This window comes from Gymnoscopelus microlampas (assembly GCF_963454915.1).
Source record: "Gymnoscopelus microlampas genome assembly, chromosome: 18".
Classification (NCBI taxonomy): domain Eukaryota; kingdom Metazoa; phylum Chordata; class Actinopteri; order Myctophiformes; family Myctophidae; genus Gymnoscopelus; species Gymnoscopelus microlampas.
In genome coordinates, this window is record NC_139955.1 from 6,561,475 (window position 1) to 6,582,979 (window position 21,505).

The 21,505-nt window shown below is 39.8% G+C and overlaps 3 protein-coding genes across 3 annotated transcripts; all 3 read right to left on the reverse strand.

The window, feature by feature from the left end:
* Window positions 1–10,063: 10,063 nt before the first annotated feature.
* Window positions 10,064–11,173, reverse strand: LOC311065431 (trypsin inhibitor ClTI-1-like). Its single transcript, XM_084085783.1, has 4 exons — window positions 11,030–11,173; window positions 10,772–10,812; window positions 10,571–10,680; window positions 10,064–10,465 (listed from the first exon to the last, which is right to left on the reverse strand). The coding sequence occupies exons 1-4, from the start codon at window positions 11,079–11,081 to the stop codon at window positions 10,420–10,422; spliced, it is 249 nt and encodes an 82-aa protein (XP_083941909.1). The 5' UTR covers window positions 11,082–11,173; the 3' UTR covers window positions 10,064–10,419.
* A 2,277-nt stretch (window positions 11,174–13,450) lies between these two features.
* Window positions 13,451–14,314, reverse strand: LOC311065510 (trypsin inhibitor ClTI-1-like). Its single transcript, XM_084085892.1, has 4 exons — window positions 14,200–14,314; window positions 13,928–13,968; window positions 13,718–13,827; window positions 13,451–13,620 (listed from the first exon to the last, which is right to left on the reverse strand). The coding sequence occupies exons 1-4, from the start codon at window positions 14,249–14,251 to the stop codon at window positions 13,575–13,577; spliced, it is 249 nt and encodes an 82-aa protein (XP_083942018.1). The 5' UTR covers window positions 14,252–14,314; the 3' UTR covers window positions 13,451–13,574.
* Window positions 14,315–17,623: 3,309 nt separating this feature from the next.
* On the reverse strand, window positions 17,624–18,488 carry LOC311065511 (trypsin inhibitor ClTI-1-like). Its single transcript, XM_084085893.1, has 4 exons — window positions 18,373–18,488; window positions 18,121–18,161; window positions 17,920–18,029; window positions 17,624–17,808 (listed from the first exon to the last, which is right to left on the reverse strand). Exons 1-4 carry the CDS (start codon window positions 18,422–18,424, stop codon window positions 17,763–17,765), a joined length of 249 nt encoding a protein of 82 aa, XP_083942019.1. The 5' UTR covers window positions 18,425–18,488; the 3' UTR covers window positions 17,624–17,762.
* Between the last annotated feature and the right edge of the window lie 3,017 nt (window positions 18,489–21,505).

The window sequence follows — 21,505 nt, forward strand, 5'->3', positions numbered from 1 at the left end:
CATTTGTACACTCTCCGATTGATTGGCATAGACTGGCATACTCACCGATACCAGCATTTTAGGCAGTATCGGCAGCTTTTCCGATACTGGTGTCGGTATCGGAACAATGCTAGTCCATTGTGGACCGCTGGGGGTCCCCGAACGGGACGTTGAGAACCAGTGTCTTTAGATAATGTTTGTGGTATGTCTTGCGTCCAAGAAGACAGTCACTCAGATGACAATCCTAGCCATATTTTATAATGTACAGCGCTGAGAGGTTTGTTCTGGATCAAAGCACACGGATGTCAAGAAGGAGAACTTATGCAAAGTTGTGTATAAATGTGTATTTGTAAGTGAACGGATGCAGTTGTGTGTAATAAGCTCAGTAGCATTTTATTAAGAAGAAATGTTTTTGTTTTTTGGAGGGAAAGTTAGAGAAATATAATAGTTATTGTTGCACATGAAACAATATTAAAAGAGTGTGTTGTAATTCTAATGTGACATTGTTTTCCATAACGACAGTAATATTACTTCAAAGGGGCTACACCATGAATGTAAAAAATATATATTATATATAAATATTGCCCCCTAATACATATTAAACAGGTTGTAAGCCTAAAAAAACATCCAGATATTTTTTCTCACAATCTGACTGTCTGTCATTCCAAGCTTTTTCAGCTGCAATACCAAAACGTCCTTTTGGGCAGAGGGGTGCTGAGCAATTCTGTCTGGCAATCATCACCTCCTCCAAAATAAAAATAAAATAGCCAAATAAATCTTAAAATTGCACAGATGGGTCATGGGTTATGGGTTATAGGACGGCCCTGTCTGTGGTTTATCATATATTGCTGTGGAAGCGGCATTCGGTTCGCAGCTCGGCACCTGGGTGTGGACTGTGCAGCTGCGAGTTTTAGCATTGTGTTGCAAGCGGTTGCAAGTTGTAAGTCATTGCAAATCATTGGGTCTGGACTTGTAAATCTCTCATCGCTTAAGTTCTTTTGAGTGTAATTAATGCTCGACTTCTGAACTCACTAATGTATGGTGAGGTCATACACATCCAAACTCATTCATAAAAAACAGCAGTTTACAGACAGACAGACATTTATTAATGATATAAACTGTCTCCACAAGGATTACAGACTCGCTGCAGTTAGAATCATTATTTAGACGGACACGCGCGCACACACCCCCTCACACACACACACACACACACACACACACACACACAGAAACAGCCGGTTGGACGATACCATTTATTCTCCGCTCACCCATGATGTATTTCACATAGTTTTGTACTGCTTGTGAAACTTCACCATCATAGATCACAGTATTCTGTGGCATTCATCATTTTCACATACAGTACAAAACCTACACGTCGATAACAACAGTGTGCATCAGATCAGATGAATTGGAGTGATCATTCCTCTCGGCTGCATGAAAAGCGTCCTAAAGAGGCTGAAGACAGACACGGAGTAGCTTGAGGTTTCGAGCAGTGGTTCCCAACCTCTTCTGGATCATTGCCCTTTCGGCTGCCATGTGAAGTGGTCAGATGGGTGGGCCGCGTGCATTTTCAGAGCATGTTATTATTTGAATGATCAATCGATCGATTGTGTTCCAGCTTGGAGCATGTGTGTTCAAAGATTTGCACACCGTTTCACGAAGTTTCTAAAATAGCAGATCTACAAGCTCATAGTGATGCGCTAGGAGCTTGTAGATCTGCTATTTTTGAATATCCATAGTACAGTTTAAGAACCAATGTGCTATATACAGATATAGATACAATCTAAAATGACACAGATCTGCTTTCTCGGTCTTAATGGGTTAAAATGTGACGGGTGCTTCTATACATCAGTGGTCCTCACACTTTTTAGCCGGAGACCCAAAAGAGAGAAATCTGACGTCTCCCTGTGAGACAAACTAGTGAAAATAGCAGATCTCGCAAAATCTCGCCCGACAACGGTGATAATGTACTGATGATACAGTATATGAACTGTTATGCAACGCTGACCTAAACCTGGGGCCTTTTCTGACCCCCCAAAGTTAATCATCTCTCACTGCGTTCGGTGAGAAGCCACCCATCTGTTCTGGGTTTGCATGTTGGCCTGGATTGTGACGCTGACCTTTGACCCTTTCGACCCAAAAGTGAAGTATTTCTTTGGGAAAGGCTACATCGGTGGTTCTCAACATTCTTTCATGTCAAGGACCCCCAAATGAATATGTATTTGGCTGCCGACCCCCATTTAAAAATATTTTGTGCCAGGGACAAGACTGGAATGTTAGAATGTTTCAACGGTTTTCCACATTTTATTTGAATAGATCTACAAGCTCAGATCAACAATTTTCAACTAGCCGATACTGTGTATAGGATTAAAGTGGTTAAACAGATTTTGAAGCTATATTAACAAATTATAGCCAGGGATCCAAGGTGCCCAAGGTTGGCTCTGAACTCGGTAAATCAGCATTTAGCTTCTATGGCCCTACCACGTGGCATGCCCTGCAGAACACATTGAGATTAAGCACTCTGGTAGCCTTGACTTGTTTTAGAACTTTTACATGTATGCCTTTTATTTCTTCCCAATTCCTACATTGTAACTGAATGAATGAATGATCCCCTGGAATTCCCTCAACGACCCCTGGGGGTCCCCAGACCCCACTTTGAGAACCACTGGCCTACATATGGCTGGGAAGTTAGACAGACAGATGATACGAGGACAGAGTAATAACGATGAAGTGATGTCATTCTAGGAATATGTGCTACAGGTAAGTACAATAGGCTCTATGCACAGCAGCCATATTATCACTTCCTTCACAGGTGTTACCAGTGATACTAATGAAGGCTCTGTTCCATTTAGTGTAGCACAGTAGTTCTCAGATTTTTGAATTTCAGATTTCCACAACCCCATAACTCTCAGAGTTACACACCCGTAAAGGGCCATTTGGGAGTGTTTCCAGTGAGCCAACATGCACAATATCAGCACCCTGACCCTGAGCCTTCATTAGTATCATTGATAACACCTGTGAATGTCCAGCAGCCATATGACAATATGGCTGCTGTGCATAGGGCCTATTTACAATTTAGGCATTTAGCAGACACTTTATCCAAAGCAAGGTAAACACATACATCAAATGCATAGAGACAGTGTAGTGCCAGTAATCTAGGATCATATAGGTAAACCATCAGTCTAAACAGTATAATATATAAAAGAAAGTACTGTATAGTCCTCTCAGATCACATTTCCTTTCTCAGACTCGACAACAAAAGAAACTTGAACTTAAGCTAGTTTACATTGTTGACATACCTTAGGCAGAGTAGCTATACAGTGCATACTCATCTGATGACTGTTTGTCAAATAATTGGCAAAATAATCAGGCAAAGAGGGGCGGCCATAGCTGTGTGGTTAGTGAGCCCGCCTAGGGAGCCAGAAGCCCTGGTTGCCCCAGGTACGATTCCAGACCAGGCCAGCATATGTGTCGATGAAATGAAATTTGTCCCTGAGCAAGACTCTTAACCCCTAATTGCTCATAGGTTCTCATTGGAAACAAGACCGTAAGGACTTTCATAAACGACCTGTTAAAAGGAATTATTCTAAGACAGAGTTTTCCAGGAGGCAACTTTATTAAGTAAATGAAAGTAGCCCCATGGGGAGAGATATTGATTATTTGAAATGTCTTTTCTAGATTGAACAAGTGAGACTGAACCTGATTCTATTCTCGTCCTTTGTGTCCCATGTAAATTGGGATTTATGCTGTAATTAATGCTCTATCGTACTACAGTGTCATGTGCCAAAAAATAACAACAATCTACAAGCTCAAAACGTGTTGCTTATGCAGTGCCTTCTGTGCTTGAAGATCAGCTATTTTCGGCACACAACAATCTGTCTTAAGGGAGCAGCGAGCAGCTACTGCTCTGTTGTGAATTAAATTTGACCTCACATTGGTTTATCTACGATTAGAAGAATTAAAAATATGTCGAAGACTTGTACATGGGTTTTAACTAAACTGAAGTACACGTGAAGAAAGCTTACTGTATAGGAAACCCCTACCCTCAAACACTCTCAACATACTGTATTCACAGTATGTCTAAAATCAAAACTGTAACCTACATTAGGCTAAAGAATCTGTTGTTCTAATAAAAAGTGCTGACTGGAAGACTAGGTTGGTCGGTATCTTGGGAATGTTGGTGAAGAGAAAATAGGTTCTTCTATGTTTTGTTTACTTTTTTTGTTTTTAGTTTTTCATGAAGAGAGTAGTGCTTTTCCAGGCTTTATCTTGTAAGATGGAGATAGGACTGCTAATGAGGAGGTTGTATGAGCCTACCAATGTCAGAAGGTGACGTAAGTAATAGTCGTCTCAGTTCACCATTCCTTTCTCAGACTGTAGAACAAAAGAAACTTGAACTCAAGAAGAAGGAAGAGGGTTCATTTGCCACTCACTCATACAGCTACAGTACAAACAGTGAAATGTTGGTACGCCATGTTCCGCAAGACAACAGCAGTACAATATACACAAGATAATACTGGATTATGGGGGGGGGGGGGGGGGGGGGGGGGGGGGGGGGGGGGGGGGGGGGGGAGAGAGAGACAAATCTTGAAAGTATTGGACATTTTTGAATAATTCTGATATCTTTGAACACAAATCTTCTCTTCTGGGTGTCCCTGCTGGCACAAAACATTTTCAGATGTTGTTCCGCGGCCAAATACATGAATACATGAAAAAGTTTCAGAACGTCTGCTCTAGAAGCCAAGGTCCGGTTATATTGCTAAACACTCCCCAGAAACAGCGTGTGGGCTCTTTAAATCCTCCGGTGGTGTAAAGTAACTAAGTGTACTCAAGGACTGTAATAGTTTTGAGGCATTTTTTACTTTACTGGAGTATTTCCAATTTTCAGTACTTTTACTTCTACTCCACTACATCTCAGTCTCACTCCACTAGAATTATTTAAAAACTTGAGTTACTAGTTACTTTGTAGATTTGGATTATTATTACAAAACATACATTAACCACCTCAGCCCTATTTAAACGATGGCTATTTTCAAAAGATTTTTAATACATTTTAGACATTATGATAACTTGTGAAACGGGACATTCTGCATAATGAGTACTTTTACTTTTGGTACTTTGAGTATATTTTGAGGCCAATACCTTTGTACTTTTACTCAAGTACATTTTGATTACCCAGACTTTTACTCGTAACAGAGTATTTCTACATTGCCGTATTGATACTTTTGATTAAGTAAAACATTTGAGTACTTTTTCCACCACTGAAATCCTCCTTGTTCCCCCGCCCCCACCCCTACACACACACCTGCGCGAGAGAGGCTGACAGGTGTTTGACACAAGCTCGTTGTATTTGGATGCAAAAGAGAAATAAACAACATAATAAATAATGTAACGTTATAACATAGCACATGGAAGTTGAGCAGAGTTTCCAGTGTTTGTCAGGGAGTGGAAACGGCTAAAAGACATGTGTGAGAGAGAAGTTATAGGCTAATTAATTAATCCTGACAAACTGCATGGGGAGTTTATTCTTCAGGTGAGTGAGCTACCAACAGCTTGTTGTGTGTGTGTGTGTGTGTGTGTGTGTGTGTGTGTGTGTGTGTGTGTGTGTGTGTGTGTGTGTGTGTGTGTGTGTGTGTGTGTGTGTGTGTGTGTGTGTGTGTCAGCAGTGGTTTAAATCTGTAGGGCTAGGTGTTGTAAACTGTGTTTACAACAGCACCAAATATCCTTGTATGGAACATCATAACCCCTCACCTGTCAGTTCCTCTGGTTAATAGCATCAACTCTCAACAAGCAAAGTGATAAAGACAATCTTATCAGCTCAGTGATGCAATGTTTTCACTGGATGTTCACCACCCCAGAATAGAGATGCTAGGTTCATCTGGTTAAAAGAAAATTATTGTTTCGGCATGGTGAGAGAGTATGTTTTGTCCGTCTGTCTGTCCGTCCGTCCGTCCGTCCGTGTGTCCGTCCGTCCGTCATTCTGTCTGTGTACAGCTAATCTCCGGCACCGTTGGCTTGATCGCAGCGAAACTGTGCACACACACTCCCTGGATGCCACAGCAGAACCTCTGCCCTAAATTTTTCACATGGGCCTTTTATAGCGCCACCAGGAGGCCGATTTGTGCAAAACATATTTTTTGACAGTACTCCTACATATTTTGTCCAAAAATCCTGCAAATCGGTACACAGTATCTCTATAGTCATTAAACAAAACAGGTCTTTCAGATTTTTCATATTCCATCTTGATTGGCTAAAAATGGCTTCCAAAGTTTGCAGGAGTGCTCTGTTTTGAACAAAATGCCTCAAATCATGAACACAGCATGCAATCTCCGTGAAATTTTGCATGCATATTTCCACTATGCCTCCCTAGAGGTCAAGGAAAAACCTTTGCCCTGTATTTTTCACATCTGCCTTTTATAGCGCCACCAGGAGGCCGACTTATGTAAAACACATTTGTTAACATTACTCCTTCCCATTTTATCCAAATTTCACGCAAATCGGTACACATGATCTCTATAGTCATGTGATCAAGATGTGTTTGATTTCTCATATTCCACCAGCAGGTCTAATTTAGCAAAAGAGAATGCCTCAAATCATAAATGCAGTGTCCGATTGCCGTGCCAGCTAGGCCTAAGAAGAAATGGCACCCTTTTCACCAGGAGGCCACAATAACCTACCTGACCTGGCGGAGTGCTCCGAGGAGCACTTTTTCTAGTTGAATATATAAGATACCAATCTGCCCTATAAAAGTCAAAGTGCAGTAAGTGCGTTTTTGGACACACTAACTTATCTGTGTATCCCAAAGGTCAAATTAGCCTTTGTGATTTTGGGGGATAAACAATTACCTCAAGAACAGATATATAATTAGTGTAATATCACTTAAATGCCAATAACCCATTTGGCTGACCATTTGAAACCCTTTTATCCGTTAAGTCAGGGGTCTTCAACAGGGGGTCCGGGACCCCTAGGGGGTCCTCAGAGTTACTAAAGGGGGTCCGCCAAATCTTTGTGTGATATGATTATTTTTTTTACCTTAACCACTTGAACCCTAGCATCCCTTTTCTGAGGAGAACTTAGCTGCGAGGCGTTGTGAGCTTGTAGATCTGCTATTTTTGGCAAAGAGATATAGGTGTAGAGGGAAAAAAGAGCAGACAAAGTAAACAAAAAAAGTTGAATCTGAAACACAATTTTACACAATATAGAGGGGGTCCCTGCTTCATCTCTCTCTCAGCTAGGGGGTCCTTGGCCTGAAAACGTTGAAGACCCCTGCGTTAAGTTATTTGCGTAGTTACTGAACTTTGGCAGAATATTTCACACTGCTTGGTGTTCGTGTTTCAGTAAATCAACAACAACAATTTTACTCCACAACAATTATTTGAAAACTTTAGTTACTAGTTACTTTTCAGATATAAATTATTATATTATAAAACATACATTAACCACTTAACCCTATTTTATACCTAGGCCATTTGAGTACTTTTTCCACCACTGGCCAGATGTATGGAGGTGGAGGATGGAGATGACTGGAGACACCACTGGAGCTCTCATCCAGCTAGGATGAGCTAGAGAGAGAGGGGCTCTACCTCTCTATCCATAGGGTTCCACAGTTTGACCCTGGCCGTCACTTACACAACTGATGAAGTCAAGTAGAAGACGGCTCAAGGTAAGAACCGTTTGCTTTGCTGCTGCTGCTTGTGTTGTATGCTGTGTGTATACTAATGTAATTCAGGCTGCTGCTCTATTGCTGTCATATTGGGGCCCAATGACTGGGTGGCAATGAAACATGTTCAGTTTCTGGCTCTGGAATTGAAGGCTGATGTGAATCTACTGTGTCTGTTATGCTGTTTCTGCTGCTCATGTAGTGAGTAACAGGGAATTGTGTGGCTCTGGTCACTTAACTTATCCTATGTGTGAGTTTGCTATTTCTTTTAAAGTTCAACCTAGATGTTTGGGGCTTTGACATACTGTATCAGCCATCAACTGCAAATGTTCATTTGGAATAGAATACTGATGTGAATCTACACCTATGTATGTTGTGGCTGAGTTGTGATATGGGTGGCTGTACTGGCTCAGTATGATTGTCTTGGTGGCAAAACCTCTGTCTATGTAGGCCATAGAGTCAAAAATAATAGAGAGGGCGCCGGAAATCCCCTCCCATCCACTTGCATTGAGTTGCTCACCCAGTACATAGTACCTATGATAGGCTCTATTCACAGCAGCCATATTGTGAAGACATTCACAGGTGTTACCAATGATACTAATGAAGGCTCTGTTCCATTCTGGTCAAACAGAGTCAGGGTGCTGATATTGTGCATGTTGGCTCACTGGAAACACTCTGCTACACCAGTGGGTCTACAGTTGGGGTCCAGGGACCCTCATGGCCTTCCAAATGGCCCCTTACAGGTGTGTAACTCTGAGAGTGTACAAATGGAACCAAATGGACCCGTAAGGGTCCATTTGGTTCCATTTGTACACTCTCAGAGTTATGGGGGTCGTGGAAACCACTGTGCTACACTAAATGGAACCGAGCCTTCATTGGTATCATTGGTAACACCTGTGAAAGAAGTGATAATATGGCTGCTATAGAGCCTATTGGCCAGCATGTCCAATGTGCTTCAATGTAACCTCTGGGTTCTGGGGGCTTGATGTCGGCCTATTCCGCATGGTCATTATCCCTTCTCCCTCTCTCCCCTCTCTCTCAAAATAGGAACCTTTTTTATTCCTTTGCTGAGCAGCTGCTTGTGTTGTATGCTGTATATACAAATGTAATTCAAGCTGTTTGCTCAATGACTGTTTCTGGCTCTGGAAATGGAATAGAAGGCTTGTGCAATTATGTGAATCTGCAGTGTGTGTTGTGGTGTTTCTGCTGTTGAAGGTAGTGAGTTGTGACAGGTTACAGTATGTGTATGCAATCTGGGAGGGAACCCATGCGGTAAAAACCTTAGTTTTTGCCTCTGGGGGCAACACCTCCTTTTATTGTGTAAAACGGGAACTCAGCCTGGCTCCTCCCCTTTCTTAGTCCACTTCCTCCCGGGTGTTTCTGTGTTTATTCCTCCTTGATTCCTACTTCATATCTACATTTTAAGGCAGTAGTGCTGTCTTGAGAGATGAATGTGCGTGTTTGCTATTTCCTACATTTCAATGTAGGGTTGGCTTTGACCTAACAGCCTTCAATTCCAAATGTTCATTTCACCCCAAACCCTGGACTAGTCTTATTGAAAGAGGTACAGTACCTCTTGCTGCCACTTGGGGCTGCTAACATTGACAAAGTATTGCATGTGTCACATCCTTGTCATTTTATTTAATGCACATCTTAACTGTCAGGTGGAAACCTTGTATGTCCAAAGGTTTTAAAAAAAGAACCTCTTGCTAACAATGTACTTTGCATTGGTTCAGTATGAAAGCCACACACACTTAACCACTTTCAACCTGGCATCTTGAGCATGTCATTATTGGTGAAACATTCATGTTTGCTGTTTTTGCTACTTTTGTGTGACACTGTCATATGACGAAGAAAAAATTGGGCTTTAACCCATTTTTAGGAAAAGTCCTTTTGCACACCTACAAACGGACAGGTGCGACCTTCAGATCATGCATCTGAAGGTCTGATGAAGGTCCAAGTGGCCGAAACGTTGCATATTCAGGGTTTAACCCATTAAAACCGATAAAGCATCTGTGGTGTCATTTTAGATTTGAGTTAAATGCATTACTTTATACTTTGGCTAAAGAGCTTGTAAATCTGCTATTTTTGAAAAATCGTGACAATTTGTGCAAATCGTTGAATATATATATTCTTTTAAAGCAAACATTTTTAACTCAAAGCTTGGCTTCTGGGGGTCCCTGTAAAAATATATTTTGAGATGGGGGGTTGGCAGACAAATATTTATCATTTTGGGAGTCCTTGACATGAAAATGTTTAAGAACCACTGATATAGTAACATAGGTTTTTCTGAAAACTGTTGCAATACAAAAATGCAATACCGTGCTAAAAGATTTCTGTCTGTCCCACAGCAACAACAAAAGCATACAGATATCAATGCATTTGTTCGGCAACTTTGTTATTCAGTGGTCAGAAGAAAAGATGGTTTGTAAAATTTTGAGTATTTTTAATTGCACATTAATTTAATTCATATTAAAACAGACTTTTGACATCCAATGTGTTGTATAGCCTATATACAACACCAAACAACATTGCCCTGGTTGAACATGCATGTAGAGTTTAAAAGTCATTACTGGTTTAGTTTGCTCAGCGACCCCACTGGGACACGACTCTGATAGAGGGAAGAGAAGTTTCTCTTCGTCACACTTTTTTTTATTTAGTTTTTGAAAATCACATTCATATCATATTTCCGTCCTTCAGAGTTACACACAAACATCTCTCTGCTTTTCAAAACCAAGTGTTGAGTTGAACAAGAACATCAACTTCTGTCTGTCATCTGTTTAGCATTCCCCTTTATTCTTGATCCTGATGTTGGTCTTCATTTCACTGTGGAAATGAACATTAAGCATGAGCTTAACTCGAAGAAGCACTGACAAGTAAACATGACACATGCACAAAAACAAAAAAACAACACATCAAACGCAGGCCTACCTGTTTGACAGACACAGCATGCATTCGTTTGAATATTCTTGCTCGTCGGTTCCACAGACCGGTTCATAGTTACGCGCACACGCCGGCAATGCATATTGCCCGCAGTCGGGCTATTGGAAAAATAAAGACACGTTATATTCTAAAGTATGAAGGTTAACAATAAGACAACTGCTGTCATTATATGATATATTTCTAACTCACCTCTATGCCATTACCAGAGATGGTTTCTTCTTGTGCCAAAACTATCAAAGAGAAGAGAATTGTTGAAGATTTTATTTTTTATTATCAGGCTATTACTGACAAGTTTATTGACAAAATTCATAGACAGTATATTTTTACATGTATCTGTCAAAAGGATAAAACACAATAAAGCTACAGAGCTTATTTCCATAATTTAAATGTTTATTATATAGGCTATAAGCTTAGATTTTACGATAATGTTTGTATATCCAAACTTACCAATTAAGCACAGGAGTCCTAGTGCAGAAATGAGCCTGGTAAAGTTCCACATGTTTGCTGTTGCAGGGTCTCTGTTGTGACTGGCAAGAAGCAAGGTGGACTCTTTTTATAATTGACCTTTACCTCCTCCTCTATCTCCTCCTTTACCTCCTCCTTTTACCTCCTCCTTTACTTCCTCCGCCCCTGCTTTTGTTTCCCAAGCCTGTGACGCTTGTAACAGTACAAGCTTCTGTACAGTACTGTACAGTCATTATCCACAAACCGGTCTGGTCTCATGCCTTTGGATGTTGTGTAAACTCCCCCCACAAAACATCTCTCTGAAATGATTTTTATGTAGGGCTACATGTAAACAAGACGTAACAATAAAGACCAACTCTCTCTCTCTTTCTCTGTCTGTGTAATGGAATACTATGAAATACTAATATGTATTTGCCTTACTCAAGTGAATTATAGGGCTTTGTTATTTCTACATCCTGTTATTTGTCTATCTCAGGTTGACCAAACAGCCAAATGTAATTAACTGAAAACCTTTTGATCAAGCTTTATGTATAAGAACTGTAGATTGAAATCATTAGAAAGGCCTTTGGTCAGGCTGCATTGACAAAGGTGTCTGTAGTGATTGAGTCAGACAGACCATTGTGCTCTATGAAAGAGAGGGTATTGTTGTGTCATGTCACGACAGAGGACAGGAGGAGAATAAAGTAGTTTTCTGTTTGCCCAAGTTTCAATAGTTGTGTTTTCAATTAACCCATAAATACCGGGAAAGTATCTGTGTCATTTCAGATTTTAGCTGTATGTAGCACATTGGTTGGCGATTAAAAAATCATCAAAATTTGTTGTGCCACGCTCCTGGTCCCTCCCCTGCACGCCATATATGGGCAAGGGCCGGGCGTCTCCCTCAGCCAGCAGACAGCTCAGGTGTGGCTGGTCCCAATCAGCCCAGCTGCTCCACATCACCATCAACAGGAGAGCTGGCCAATATAAACTGCTGAGAACCGACACGCAATGCTTGAATATTAACTACTTTGGTTAGTGTTGCTGTTAGTTTACTATTGTTCCTGAGTGTTCTCTAAAAAGGTACTTTGTATGTTTGATGCTAACTTTGTGCTCTTTTTGTTCCAGGCTCCCTCCTCCTAAAACCCATGCAGCTCCATCCACGCTCCTCAGCCCTCTCCACCAGCGCTCCACTTCCTTACTCCCTGGATTCCAAAAACCCTCTCACCTCCCCAGGACTTTCCCTCCCACCGTAACGTTTATTATTTAATAAAATTCCTTTTACCCCTATTCCTATCTCAGTGTCTTTGCCTTTGGGGTCCCCGGCACATTTGGCTATGCAGCACCGCTCGAGCGTAACAGTCCCTGCACAAAATACTTTGTATGCACGATGTTGGTTGCCAAAAATAGCACATATCACGTCGCAAGACACCCGTGACCATTGGCTATTTTCTCCAAAATGTAAAAAAATTAAAGATTTGAAAAATGTTAAGTAAAGTATACAGTTGTGATCAAAGGTTTAGATACATTTGTAAAGAACATGTATGTCATGGCAGTTTTGACTCTCCAGTAATTTCTACAACTCTTATTCTTTTGTGATATGGCGATTAGAGCAAATACTACTTTGTCACACAAAGCAATCGCAAAGTTTCTTTTACTTTCATGAATTTATTTGGGGTTTTCTGAAAATGTGACAACATCTGCTGGGTCAAAAATATACATACAGCAATAGTGATATGTCTTAACCCAAAAATATATAGAATTTTGCTGATGGAACCACAGCCACATGTCCGCATTGGACAAGAGTCAACATTTCATACTGACCCCCAATCAAAGAAGTCTAGATCTGGCCCTGGTTCAGGGATCTATTAACTTGCATGCTGGAAGGGTGTTGTTGGTTATGGTAAGATGCCATGAGGCTTGCTTCATGATGGGCAAATAATCCTTTGCCTACTATCCATGCATTTACCATTCTGCATGGACAATATATTTCCACTATGTGTGTCTGTCTGTCTCAGTTTCTCTCTCTCTCTCTCTGTCTCTGTCTCTGTCTCTGTCTCAGGTTCGAGTGACAAAAAATATTGTACATACACAGCTCAATTGTATGTCTGGAATGGCTAAACTTGCAATCTGGATCACCACATTAATGGTCAAAAAACCTCCTAACTCCACTTGAGCTGTATTTGGGTAAAGTGATGATAATATAAGGACACATTCAAGTATCTGACAATGCATAAAGTCACTATACCAACTTAGATGAGGCAGTATTGAGTTGTTCTAAAAACATGTTGTTGTTTTTTTGTTTCTTCCTGAAAAGTTAATATTTTGGGCATAGCTGGTTTCTGTCCGACAGCAGAGCTACAGAATTTTAATTTAGCCAATCTGGAAGCTCACATGTGGCTCTATTTTCAAATAAATAAGACTCACTTGTATTTTGTTTTTGAAAATCCCATTTATTTCCCTCCAGAGTTACACAAAAACAACTCGCTACTTTTCAAAACCAAGTGTTGAGTTGAACAAGAATATCAACTTCTGTCTGGCATGGATCCGTCTAGCATTCCCCTGTATTCTTGATCCTGATGTTGGTCTTCATTTCACTGTGGAAATGAGAGTGAAACATTAACCATGAGCAGCACAGACAAGTAAACATGACACATGCACAAAAAACAAACCACACATCAAACGCAGGCCTACCTGTTTGACAGACACAGCATGCATTCGTTTGAATATTCTTGCTCGTCGGTTCCACAAACCGGAGCATACTCACGCGTACATACCGGCAAAAAATAGTGGCCGCAGTCGGGCTATTGGAAAAATAAAGACACATTATTATATTCTAACAACAAAGTATGAAGGTTAACAATAAAACGGCTGCTGTCATTATATGATATATCTCTAACTCACCTCTATGCCATTACCAGAGATGGTTTCTTCTTGTGCCAAAACTATCAAAGAGAAGAGAATTGTTGAAGATTTTATTTTTTATTATCAGCCTATTACTGACGGCATGTTTTTGATTAGTTTATTGACAAAATTCATAGACTGTATATTTTTACATTTATCTGTCAAGGATCAAACAATAAAGCTAGAGAGCTTATTTCCATAATTTAAATGTTTATGTATTATATAGGCTATAAGCTTACATTTTACGATAATGTTTGTATATCCAAACTTACCAATTAAGCACAGGAGACCTAGTGCAGAAATGAGCCTGGTAAAGTTCCACATGTTTGCTGTTGCAGGGTCTCTGTTGTGACTGGCAAGAGGCGAGGTGGACTCTTTTATAATTGACCTTTACCTCCTCCTCTATCTCCTCCTTTACCTCCTCCTTTATCTCCTCCGCCCCTGCTTTTGTTTCCCAAGCCTGTGACGCTTGTAACAGTCATTATCCACAAACCGGTCTGGTCTCGTGCCTTTGGATGTTGTATAAACTCCCCACAAAACAACATCTCTCTGAAATGATTTTTATCTAGGCCTACATGTAAACAAGACATAACAATAAAGACCCCCCCCCCCTCTCTCTCTCTCTCTCTCTCTCTCGGACAACTATGCAATACTAATATGTAATGTTCAATTTGCCATACTCAAGTGAGTTATAGGGCTTTTGTTATTTCTACATCCTGTTATTTGTCTATTGCAGTTTTACAGCCAAATGTAATAAACTGAAAACCTTTTGATCAAGCTTTATGTTTAAGAACTGTAGATTGAAATCATTAGAAAAGGCCTTTGGTCAGGCTGCATTGACAAAGGTGTCTGTAGTGATTGAGTCAGACAGACCATTGTGCTCTACGAAAGAGAGGGTATTGTTGTGTCATGTCACGACACGACACGACAGGACAGGAGGAGAATAAAGTAAAGTAGTTTTCTGTTTCTGTTTCAATAGTTGTTTTCAATTAACCCATTAAGACCGGGAAAGCAGCTGTGTCTTTTTAGATTTTAGCTGTATTCATGTACGTAGATATAGCACATTTTTGACAAATCTTTGAATATACATATTTTTTAAAGCGAGCATTTTAACTGACTGGCCATGATGTTTTGCATAGTAGTTACTCTGTTGTTGCCTTTTGTCTTGGTGTTCTGTATCTTTTTTTCTAGTATTGTTCCTAGTGTTTCCTGTCTGCCCCTGTAGTTCTGTACCTGCCTTGTCTCACCTCCCTGTGATCATTAGTTATCTCCACCTGTGTCCTGTCAGTCCCTCTGCCTATCATGTTGTCTTAATTTTCTCCGCCAGGCTGAAAGGCACGGCGTGTGTGTGTGTGTGTGTGTGTGTGTGTGTGTGTGTGTGTGTGTGTGTGTGTGTGTGTGTGTGTGTGTGTGTGTGTGTGTGTGTGTGTGTGTGTGTGTGTGTGTGTGTGTGTGTGTGTGTGTGTGTGTGTGTGTGTGTGTGTGTGTGTGTGTGTGTGTGTGCGTGCGTGCGTGCGTGCGCGCGTGCGCGAACAGCTAATCTCCGGCACTGTTGGCCTGGCTGCTGCGAAACTGTGCACACACACTCCCTCGATGCCAAAGCAGAACCTCTGCCCCCAGTTTTTCAGATTGGCCTGTTATAGCGCCACCAGGAGGCCGATTTGTCTAAAACACATTTTTGGATATCACTCCTACAGATTTTGTCCAAACCTCACACAAATCGGTGCACAGTATCTCTATATTCATGTGATCAACACGGATCTGTCCGATTTCCCAAAATCGCAAAGGACCACAATGGAAACAAGCCATAGGCTTTCTTGGGTTTAAAATCCTCTATGGTGAACAGGTAACATTGCTGACATTCCATGCATACAATGTAAAGATAATGAGTGATTAGATAAGAGTATGGGAGGATTTAAGGAAGGTAGTTTGATGCTGTATCCTGGTGTGTCAGGATAGTTTCATGTTACAAGGAAGATGATTTAGATATTAAAACAGTTCTGTGGAACAAGAAGCTGCCTGTGGCAATTCAGAAAGAGGGTTATAGAGGAATTATCAGCATGGTAATGTATTGTAGCCTATAGCAGTGGTTCTCAAAGTGGGGTCCAGGGACCCCCAGGGGTCCTTGAGGGGGTCCCTAGCAAATTTAGTTGATATGGTATTAAAACTAGTTAAACCACTTTAACCCTATATCTTATAATTTGGCTATTCAAAAATAGCAGATCTACAAGCTCACAATCTGCTATAGAAAAAGAAGGAAAACGTTTTCAGCAGTGCACCAAACATTGTGTCCTAAATCATGAAATTTTATTAGCAACAAAACTAAAAACAGGTGTTGCTGCTAATAAAGGTTGAATAAATGTGGCAGGTTAGGTGGGGTAGTATATGTTAATATGATACAATAACAGCATGAAAACCAAGCATTATGTATTCAAGATGTAGATACAGAAAACTTGCATGTGTTTTTGTGACATACTATAACGGGTGGAACGCTAATGTCTCCGGTAGGAGACTCCGCAAGTGTTCTGCCGGAGACTCCGCCGGTCATCACATTTTTGGCTTAGGACTGCGACAAAAACGTCCCCCGAATCTTTTCAAAAACGTTCAAAATTGATTAATTTTCAAAAGTTTTCATAATATGATGAACAGCATGTGTAATCATAGATGTGTTTGTACTTTCTTCCTTATCCCAGACTGTGTGTTCAGCAAACATGTGTCTGTTCCTGTAACTGTCTGGTTTGGTTTACTTCTGTAGCAGTCATGACCCACATGTATTCTGGTCACATGATGTGGTTTGTGCAAATGTTTGTATTTTCTCTGTGTTTAACCACTTTACCTATATTTATAGAATTATAATATATCATTGCTGTTGGGCAGAAACCAGCTATCTCCATTTTTCAACTTAAAAAGTAAATAAATTATACATCAGTGCTATTGAACACCCTTTACGTCTGTGTGGGTTTTACAAATATTGAACCAATGAAAAGTATTAAAAAGCACTTCTGACTAAACCACCTAACTCCTTTGGATCCTCAAACTGTTGGTCAAACCACCGGTCGAACCACCTAACTCCAACTTTGGAGAAAATAGTTTTTAAAAAACATGTTTTATTGTTTCATTTCCTGAAAAGTTAATATTTTGGACATAGTTGGTTTCTGTCCGACAGCAGAGACATAGAATTACAATTTTGCCAATCTGCAAGCTCACACGTGGCTCTATTTTCAGAGAAATAAAATACAATCTGAAATGTTTGCCTTTAATGGCATGCCCAAAACAGGGACACCAAAGTCACTGTAAAGGTCAACTTTATTGTCCCACAAGTGAGACATTTGGCTTCACCTGTGCTGCAACTGTAAAAAACATATTATAATATATATATATATATATATATATATATATATATATATATATATATATATATATATATATATATATATATATATATATATAATTTATTTACCTGGGGCCCTAGTAACTCTGTCCCACTTGATGATATTACACATCAAGAACAAAAACAGAAAAAGAATAATTAAATTAATATTAAAACAGACTTTTGACATCCAATGTGTTGTATAGCCCATACAACACCAAACAACATTGTCCTGTTTGAAAATGCATGTAGAGTTTAAAAGTCATTACTGGTTTAGTTTGCTCAGCGACTGCACTGGGATAAGACTCTGAAAAAGGGAAGAGAAGTTTCTCTTCATCACACTTTTATTTAGTTTTTGAAAATCACATTTATTTCCATCCTTCAGAGTTACACACAAACATCTCTCTGCTTTTCAAAACCAAGTGTTGAGTTGAACAAGAACATCAACTTCTGTCTGTCATCTGTCTAGCATTCCCCTTTATTCTTGATCATGATGTCTGTCTTCGTTTCACTGTGGAAATGAGAGTGAAACATTAAGCATGAGCTTAACTCGAAAAAGCACAGACAAGTAAACATGACACATGCACAAAAAACAACAACAACACATCAAACGCAGGCCTACCTGTTTGACAGACACAGCATGCATTCGTTTGAATATTCTTGCTCGTCGGTTCCACAGACCGGTTCATAGTTACGCGCACATGCCGGCAATGCATATTGCCCACAGTCGGGCTATTGGAAAAATAAAGACACGTTATATTCTAAAGTATGAAGGTTAACAATAAGACAACTGCTGTCATTATATGATATATTTCTAACTTACCTCTATGCCATTATCAGAGATGGTTTCTTCTTGTGCCAAAACTATCAAAGAGAAGAGAATTGTTGAAGATTTTTCTTTTATTATCAGCCTATTACTGACAGCATGTTTTTGATGCATAAGTTTATGGACAAATTCATAGACAGTATATTTGTACATTTATTTGTCAAAAGGATAAAACACAATAAAGCTGGAGAGCTTATTTCCATTATTTCCACACTTGTATTATGTAGGCTAAGCTGTATCCAAACTTACCAATTAAGCACAGGAGTCCTAGTGCAGAAATGAGCCTGGTAAAGTTCCACATGTTTGCTGTTGCAGGGTCTCTGTTGTGACTGGCAAGAGGCGAGGTGGACTCTTTTATAATTGACCTTTACCTCAGCTATTTTGTATCTCCTCCTTTACCTCCTCCACCCTTGTTTCTCAATCCTGTGACACTTGTAACAGTCATTATCCACAAATAAAACTGGTCTCATGCCTTTGGATGTTTTGTGAACTCCCCACAAAACATATCACTGAAAGGATTTTTATGTTTATGTTCAGCAGTGCACCAATCATTGAGTCCTAAATCATGAAATTGTCTTAAGAGATAAACTAAAAACAAGTTTTGCTGCTAATAAAGGTTGAATAAACGTAAAAATTAAAATTAAAAAATAAAACAACATCACAAGTTAGGTGGGGTGATATATCTTAATAAGATACAATAATGGCATGAAGCATTATGTATTCAATTTAGATACAGCAAGCTTGCATGTGTTTTTGTGACATACTATAACAGACCTATGATATGGATGCATGGGGTGATAGAATATGTTAACATGATACAACAGACCTATGGATAAATGGGGTGATTGGATGTTCAGTCCAGCAACAGAGTCCTGTCGTAGAAACAAGAAAAGAAAAGTCAACAACAAATCTACCCCCTAATTAGAAAATAGAAGCTTAAAGCAACATTACTTTCCTCTTCTACGCCGGATTTGAACCCGGTTTCCTACGCACATGCTGAATTTTTTGCCTTGAGCTAATGGAGCCTGCCTGCTTGCTCGGGGGAAACATTGAATGTTAACCATCAGGTCAAAATTCGTGTCAGATCCTGTGTCTAGGTAAGACATGACCTTTGACACGATCTAAATGTCTCAATAGAAGAGCAGGGAGACCAAATACAACCACCCCAATTGTATAAGTTATATCGTATTAACATACTCTACCATACAGATTGGACAAAATTACATTGTACTCATAAAAGAAAGTGACATAAATGTAGTATTAGTGAGGCTTTAACATTAGGCATGGGAAATAATTATACGCAACATAGCATAATGATAGATTGATATATCACTCTCTTAAACATAGATTGGTTTTCTATCAACCATTGTTTATTTGCATTTTTATTTTGAGCGTTAAAAAAGTGAATGGAATTATGGAAACACAGATTATTTTTATTTTTTTATATTGAAAAAATAGCTTGAGGCGTTTTTTTGCCTTTTATCATAAAATAGTAAATGCGCTAAATGGTAGATGGAAATACTTCTGACGGATAAGTTATGAGAGAGCATTTAACCCATGACTAGCTTTTGCACAATTATTATACTGGTATTATTATAAGTATATTAATTTAGGACTATTACGTATAAGCCACATCAGTTTGAATACCTTCAGTGTATTCAGCTGATAAAAATAATGAATGCCACTATGTTCATGGATACGTTCTATAGCCTTCTTATCTTATTAATCTCATCTTCTGATACTCTCACACATGTTGCATGAATGAGTTTGAATGTGCACATTAGTCCTGGGGCCAAGCCAGATTTTGGTACCACCTAAGGTGGCCGTACATTTTTGGTATTTTCGTATTCCTACATGTCTCTAGTTTATATTTTGGTATGATACATCTTCCAATTCAGTAGCTTAATGACAGTAATCACTCTAAACCGGCTAATGTATCCGGTAGGAGACACAAAGTAGAATCTTTGTGTCTCCTACCGGAAATACACCCGGGCATCAAATTATTGCGACAAAAAAACAAATATATCCATGTATTCAAGGCTTCATGGGGTGTGCAATTGATAGAAAATAAATATTTTTTTTTGGGTGAACTCCTCCTTTACGTTTCCCAGGGGGACTCTCTACCCATTCAGCTATGACCGCACTAGACCGAAGGAGGGTCAACTTTTACAAGCTTATGGAAAGCAGTCTTTTTGCAAACACCAAAAATCTGAGAAGTTATCAATTGCACACCCCATGAAGCCTTGAATACATGGATATATTTGTTTTTTTGTCGCAATAATTTGATGCCCGGGTGTATTTCCGGTAGGAGACACAAAGATTCTACTTTGTGTCTCCTACCGGATACATTAGCCTGTAGGTAGTGATAACTGCCATTAAGCTACTGAATTGGAAGATGTATCATACCAAAATATAAACTAGAGACATGTAGGAATACAAAAATACAAAAACTTTACGGCCACCTCAGGTGGTACCAATTTGTGAAAATAACAGTGTTGTGTTGGACTTGGCCCCTGGACTACATTGCTGTTCCGTTAATTAACTTTCCCCACTTATGTAGCGATGATTTTTGCACCATTGTACAGTAGGCTATATACACATTTAGACGTAAAATAGCTTAGAAGCAAGCACCAAAATTGGCTCATATACCATTCTTTTAATAACATTTTAGCAGCCACCTAAAAATTCAAGATGGCGGCCATTTTGCAAGATGGCCGCCATTGAATATACACTAATAATGCATTTCTGAATAAAATCACCAAAATATGTCCTATTTGAGTAATCTTGGTGTCAAATCATACATTTTTCACTATGTAGAATCTGAATGTGGACCCATGGACTGACTCACTGGCTTCCTTGTACCATATATCAGCCCCGGAATCCTAATCTTCTGCTAAATTAGGGGATCATGCTATGTTATAAGTCTATTATGTGTAGCATTTTCCTGTACAAGACTTCCAAAGTTGACATGACACCACTATGCCGTATGTGTGTGTATGCGCATCGGGAGGGGGTGGAGGGGCGGTTGAGAGACTTTTCATCTGAAGGTAGAGAGGTAGTAGCTCAATAGAGCGGATGTCAACGCACAGCCAGGGCACACTGGTGGCACCGCTGCTGTGAAACTCAGCATGGTGTTCAGTATCAGCTAAATAATTATTTTGTTATAACAAAATGACTTTAGTGTCCCAAATGCTGTCTAATAAGCCCCACATCAGTTAGCTACAGTAGATTACATGTAGTTTAATAGATGTTTAGTTAGACAGTCGCGCCTGAATCGACAGGGTGTGCCAGCACGGGAGAGCCGAACCAAGGGTAAGGGGGCCATACATGACTTGTTCATGGACTTACCCGGATGGTGTACAGATCGCACAGGACTTAAATG